Raw genomic sequence first — 6,649 nt, forward strand, 5'->3', positions numbered from 1 at the left:
CGTTACTCTTCCTCCTAGTTGTAGGACTTCCACTCAGCCAGCGTTCCTGTGGGTCTGGGTGATGTCCCTTCCGTCTTTTAGTTTCACTTTTGAAATGGTTGTTCGAGGCGGCAAACTCCGGCGTTAACCTATGCCGCCATCTTGGTTCTCCAAATCTATTATCATTTTTTAATTTGACAATCTAAGGGAAAAGAGGCCAGGGCCCCTGACTACTCATCAGGTTTTGCATGTTTTAAAAATTCTCACAGCACACCAGCACCAGCGTGCTGAGGAACACTGGTTGAAAACTGCTGGACTAAGTAGTCAAAATCAATCTCCTTAGCAGGCCTCACACATATTGCTGGTGTGTGTGTGTGTGTGTGTGAGTGGTCTCAGGGAGATGTTAATGTGGAGGAATTGGTAAGTAGGTCCTCCCATTCTCTTTCTTCCTCAGTGTCTTTCTAACGCTCATTTCCTGCCCCACATTGGGACTGGAGAGGAGAGTGTACACACCTATCAGCAGATGGTTCAGGCCATTGATGAACTGGTTCGAAAAACCTTCCAAGACTGGACAGCAACCCTGGACAAGGACTGCATTCGGCGGCTGGACACCCCATTGTTACGAATCAGCCAGGAGAAGGCGGGCATGTTGGATGTCAACTTTGACAAGTACAAGACCCTACCCACTCCTTCTCCCTTTATCTGACTCCTTCTACTTATTCTGTCTCTGGTGCCATTCCCTTCCCCAACTATCCCAGGAGTTTAACTCCCATCTCTTGGTTTTATCTCCATCCTCTCTAACTCTCTTTTATACTGTAATATGTTTCCTATCACTTCCTAATTTTAATTTTATATTTTATCTTTAAAAGAAATGGTTAAAAAAAGAAACCCCACTGACCTACTAAACCTGTGATATAGGTGCTCTGCCACTAGATGGCCATGGTGGCTCAGCTAAATCACCCAAACCAGGAGCCACGGTGTGGGCTTTCCTGAGAATTGGTGGGGCTGTGGAGTATGCCCTATCCTCTTAGCTTTATAACTATGACTTTTCACATAATTATTTAAAATGTAATTAATTCATTTACTAGTTATTTACCAATATATAGTGAGTGCCTTCCACGTGCTAGGAACCAAGATAGGCACAGGAAGTTTATGTAACGGTAAAGCCCCTGCCTTCTGTCGCCCTGGGAGTGAATAGTTATATCTACTCTTGGAGTGGTGCTTCCTTTCCATATACAGAAGAGAAAATGCAGAAGAGAAAAATAAAGAAGGAGCTATGTAAGGCATCTGTCTACAGAGATTACAAACCTTCTGGTGACAGTTTTTTCCTGATCGGAAGGAAATGACTTTTTATTTGATTGGTTTTGGCTCCCGCTTGTCATCAGCTAGGCCCTATAAGAGGTATTTCACACATTTCTAGGCTGTTGCTACTAGCGTTGACTTTAACTCACAGAATGTCTTTATCTGTTGGGCAAATTTAGAAGGGGTTTTGCCAGAGAAGGCCTGTGCCAAGATGGAGTCGGAGTGTGTCTGTCCTGGGCAGCTGAAGGCAGCCTAACCGGGGGAGATGGCACTCATGGCTGAGTGTCCTCTGGTGGACTATCGGGCCAGAGGGGTGGGGCGAAGGCATCAGTGAGGACAGAGATGTTTGAGCCACATGGATAAGGAAGCAGTTTAGAAGCTGAGTGTAAAGATAAGGGGAAGAGGTTTGCGAAAAGTCTTTGATCAGTGGCGGCTGTTGGAGCCCAGCTTTGATAAGGTTCATGGTTTTTGAGGTATGGTTGAACAGGATCATATAAAAATGGCTTTATAAACCAATAATAAGATTTTGAAGAGACAGGGGGATGTCAGACTGTTGGTTTCAGCCCAATCCCTGCAGGCCAGGCGAAGGGACCCCGCAGATGCACAAATCCATGCACCAGGCCTCTAGTGTCTACATAAGTACAGTAGGCTTTTAAAAATATATATATATTTTTATTGACTTCAGAGAGAAAGGGAGAGTGAGAGAGAGATGGAAACATCAATGATGACAGAGAATCATTGATCGGCTGCCTCTCACACGCCCCCCACTGGGGATCAAGCCTGCAACCCAGGCATGTGCCCTTGACTGGAATCAAACCCGGGACTGTTCAGTCCTCAGGCCGACCCTCTATCCACTGAGCCAAGCCAGCCAGGGCTACAGTAGGCATTTAATATAAACAGTAGCATATTAAGCACACTGTTCTGTACATTCAAAGTCTTTCAAAAATGTTTCCATTATGCCAGTACCATGCTGTTTTGATTATCATAGTCTTGTAGTATAGTTTGATATCAGGTAGTATGATAACTTCCACTTTGTTCTTCATTCTCAAGATTACTGTGGATATTCAGGGTCTTTTGTGGTTCCATATATATTTTTGGATTATTGTACTAGAAGATTTCAACCAGACTTCTTATATCTTGTTCCCTTCCCTCCATAGTGGTATATTTACCTAATGTTTGAGCTTGTACTCATCTAGCTAAGATAAAATTAAGATAAAATTTTCCTGTTTGCTGTGGTCATCTTAAGGAATACATCAGATATTTTCTAAAATTCCGTATGCATAATCTTTATAGTAGAGTTTACAAAGCAACTTTGGGCCAAATATTTATGGCTTGGGTTTAGCTGAAACCCAAATATTAGCTAGACACTTCTTTCAGAGAGAAGTGCTCCTGTCCTTTGGCAATTGTTTTCTAGAAAGATTTGTTATAAGCTGCTTTACATTTTTGTGGTTTTAAGGTAAAACTGCCTCAATCCAGTAAATAACGTATAAGGGGGAAAAACATGATCATAGGGAAGGATTTTGAAAAGTCTGGGCTCATCAAACCAGTAAAGAAATCCAAGACAGTTTCAGCTTTTCCAAAGCCTAGTAAAACTCCAAGGAGGTGCAAATTACTTTTCCCAATTTATTCTTTTGTGTTCAATGTCTAGATAAAATCTTGAAATGAGCATGCTTTTCAAATGTGCTAATTGTCCCCAGAATTACCTGACTCTCCCTTAGTCACGGAAGCCTTCCTTCCAGTCCCTAATAGCACCTAGTTTATCTCACAAGGGCTTTTACTGTCCCACCTTATATCCCAAATAGTTGAACTCTGAGGTCCAAATTGGCTTTTACCACATTTTATGGCCAGACCAGCTTTACTGATTGCCCTTATCGCAAACATATTCCAGATGTTGTCTGTACCCTGGCTGAAAAGAGCTATGTTATCACTATGTAGGCAGCAGATTCCTCCGTGCAGTGGAATTTTCCCAGAGCAGGGTGGGAGACTGGCATCTGTTTGTTTTTTGTGTCTGGGGCTTGCACTTTCTCCTTCCTCCCCAGTCCTATAGCACTTTCTCCACTGAGTCAGTTCATTCTGGTTTGTCGGTAGTAAACTCAGCTAGCTCACTTTCCTACTCTACTGCCTGACCACTTGTCTGAGGATAATTATAAAATATTTTGCAAAAATCATTTCCCACATTCATTTCTTTTAAAAAATATATATTTGTATTGATTTCAGAGAGGAAGGGAGAGGGAGAGAGAAATAGAAACAGCAATGATGAGAGAGAGTCATTGATTGGTTGTCTCCTCGACGCCCCACACTGGGGATCGAGCCCGCAACCCGGGCATGTGCCCTTGACCGGAACCAAACCTGGGACCCTTCAGCCCGCAGGCCAATGCTCTATCCACTGAGCCAAATCAGGTAGGGCCACATTTATTTCTTTTTATAAAGTATACTTGTCAATAAAATAAAATTTTTACTCCAGAAATTTATTGACAAACTTCTGGCAAAGCCTGAATGAACATCTTTGTGAAAAAGTTTCTCATGGAGTTTTTAGCTTAACGTCAGGAAGGTATTATCCAAATTTGTGCTGTTGACTGACAAGTTAAAATTTCCCTCCTGTGAGCTTCCCTGCAGGCTGATGTCGGGGGGTGTTTTCAGGGGATTACTGAAGTCATCATCTTGGCGCTTTTCCTCTTAGGCTGGTCAGAGGCCTCAGAAAACAATCTTTCAAACTTCATTCTGGAGGGTGTAGGTCCAGCTGCCAGAGTGCTGGTTTCTGGGTAGGAAAAGAAGGCTGGAGGTCTTAACATAGTGTGCACATGGCCACTCACCGACCCCTCTCTCCTTCAGCTGGGCTTGGGGTCCAGTCCAAAGACCCTCTGGTTCTGTACTGCCTTCTCCAGGCAAGAAGCCTTCAGCCTTTTGTTGAGGTGAAGAGGGCGCCTGCCTAACTGTGCAGAGTACGGGAGGGGGCATGGGGAGAGCTGCTTCCTACACTTTCACTGGTTTTCCCGGTTTAGCCCCACCGTCATGCCTTTCCTTAACACCTGAAGCCGCCAGCCCCTGGGCCTTTGGAGAATCCTACAGCAGGAACTGAGCGGCTTCTTAGCTGTTTCCGTCACCAGCTTAAGATTCCAGTTCTGCTCCTTATCCATCTACTGTTCAGCTTCCAAAATTATTCTGTTGTTGTCTCCTTGAATAGCTGGGCTTATGCCTTACGCAACACAAGCCCCTTTACTGCTGCTCTAGTGAGGGGAGGGGCCAACGCCATGTGTCTTCAACCTGGAGATGCTGCTTCGTTTCTGACCCTTTCTCTGCCTCAGTGCTGCCCAGCCCTGCGCCTCCTCGGCCTGCGGTTGGCGCTTATGCCCTTGAGCAGCACCTTCAGCTGCTCTGCTCTTCTTCCCCCACAAGGTCTCTGCTGATTCTCTTTGTGGAGATTGACTACTGGGAGCGGCTGCTGTTCGAGACGCCCCATTATGTGGTGAACGTCGCCGAACGTGCGGAGGAGCTGCGTGTTCTTCGTGAAAATCTGCTACTCGTTGCTCGAGACTACAATAAGTAGGGCCCCAGTCCTCACGGCAGTCCTTCTGCCTGCTATTTACCTCCTTTTTGTTGTATCTACTCCATGATGTTCTTTCCCTCCAGTAGCCATCCTTTACGTTTTGTCCATCTCAAAATACTCCTTTTGTCCAGCCTCTCCCTGTGGCCCTACGACTGCCCCCTTGTAGTTTTGGCTTCTGGCTTTAGGGTAGAGCAAACACAGCCAGGCCCTCTTCCACCCACAGGGCCGTATGTATTGTGAGCCTGGGTCACTCCTCCAGGAATGAAACTGGCATGCAGATTATGGACACAGAATAACATCAGATTCATTGAGCCACGGCCATGCAGTCAATTCTTCTCTTAATGCCCTTGGCACTCATTTTGGAGTGAGGCTTTGTTCTGGGTCGGGTACCTTTTTCAGCCCAATTAAAGTCCAAGGGGGTGGAACCAGCAGTCTCTTTTGGGTGTCTGGAATGGAACTATCCATTGTGGTAGCCACTAGCAGCATATGGCCATTTCTATTTTAATTAATAATTGAAATTAAATAAGTTTTAAAAATTCAGTCACTCATTTGCACAGACTACATTTCAGACGCTTCCTCGCCACACGTGGCTGGTGGCTATCGTATCAGCACCAATTGTAGAACATTTCCCTCGTTGCGAAATGTTTTGTTGAAAAGCGCTCTCTAGAATCGCGAACTTTCAGATTTTCCCACCAAGTTTCTGGTGTGGAGGAGAGGTCTTCAGAGCTTGTCCCCATCAGCTACCAGTCTGCTCTCCTACGCAGGATCATCGCCATGCTGTCCCCAAACGAGCAGGCCCTGTTCAAAGAACGCATCCGCTTCCTGGATAAGAAGATCCACCCTGGACTCAAGAAACTGCACTGGTCCTTGAAGGGGGCCAGTGCCTTTTTCATCACAGAGTGCCGCATCCATGCCAGCAAGGTAGGCCATGGTCATTAGACCCCAAGGGCTGAGCAAAAGGCTGGTGCATGGGAAATTAATACCTGAATCGTAGGCAGTGGTGGAGAGACCAGGGAGTAATGGGAAATAAATGAAGTTTGGCCCTAACCGGTTTGGCTCAGTGGATAGAGCGTCAGCCTGCGGACTCAAAGGTCCCAGGTTTGATTCTAGTCAAGGGCATGTACCTTGGTTGCGGGCACATCCCCAGTGGGGAGTGTGCAGGAGGCAGCTGATCGATGTTTCTCTCTCATCGATGTTTCTAACTCTCTATCCCTCTCCCTTCCTCTCTGTAAAAAAAATCAATAAAATATATATTTTTAAAAAAATGAAGTTTGCTTGGGGAAGGACTTTTACTGTCAGCAACTCTAGGCAGAGGACAGGTGGGAGGATAGAATTAGGCCCAGGTCTTTTCCCAAGCTGAAGCCCCCACCCTATGGGGGCGTTTCTGAGTCCAGGTACAGATGATTGTGAATGAGTTCAAGGCATCCACTCTGACCATTGGCTGGCGAGCCCAAGAGATATCAGAGACACTGTTGGTACGCATTAGTGGCAAACGGGTGTACAGGGACCTGGAATTCGAGGAGGACCAAAAAGAGCATCGGGCAGCTGTGCAGCAGAAATTGGTGAGCCTACACCATGATGTGATAGCCATCATGACCAACTCCTATGAAGTCTTCAAGAATGATGGCGCTGAGGTAGGGGTCCTGTGGCCAGGGCTTTGTGGTTGGGGAAACCCCTAGGCCCCCAGGCCCATCAGACCATTCTCTTGTTTTTTTCAATCCCCCCCACCCCCCGCCCCAGTATGCGCTTCTCAGACATCCTGCTCTATTCTTGGATTCACCCAACCTTCAGCCTGTCAAACCTTCTTCCTTCTGGACTCAG

The 6,649-nt window shown here is 46.0% G+C and overlaps 1 protein-coding gene across 1 annotated transcript in view; it reads left to right on the top strand.

The window, feature by feature from the left end:
- The window catches only part of DNAH2 (dynein, axonemal, heavy chain 2), a 101,113-nt gene that overhangs the window by 20,810 nt on the left and 73,654 nt on the right, over positions 1-6,649 (top strand). The window contains exons 12-15 of the mRNA XM_015562576.1: positions 434-648; positions 4,678-4,824; positions 5,593-5,749; positions 6,223-6,482. Coding sequence (XP_015418062.1) covers positions 434-648; positions 4,678-4,824; positions 5,593-5,749; positions 6,223-6,482 — 779 coding nt within the window. The remainder of the gene's footprint in view (positions 1-433; positions 649-4,677; positions 4,825-5,592; positions 5,750-6,222; positions 6,483-6,649) is intronic.

This window comes from Myotis davidii, unplaced genomic scaffold (assembly GCF_000327345.1).
Source record: "Myotis davidii unplaced genomic scaffold, ASM32734v1 scaffold37, whole genome shotgun sequence".
NCBI lineage: Eukaryota > Metazoa > Chordata > Mammalia > Chiroptera > Vespertilionidae > Myotis > Myotis davidii.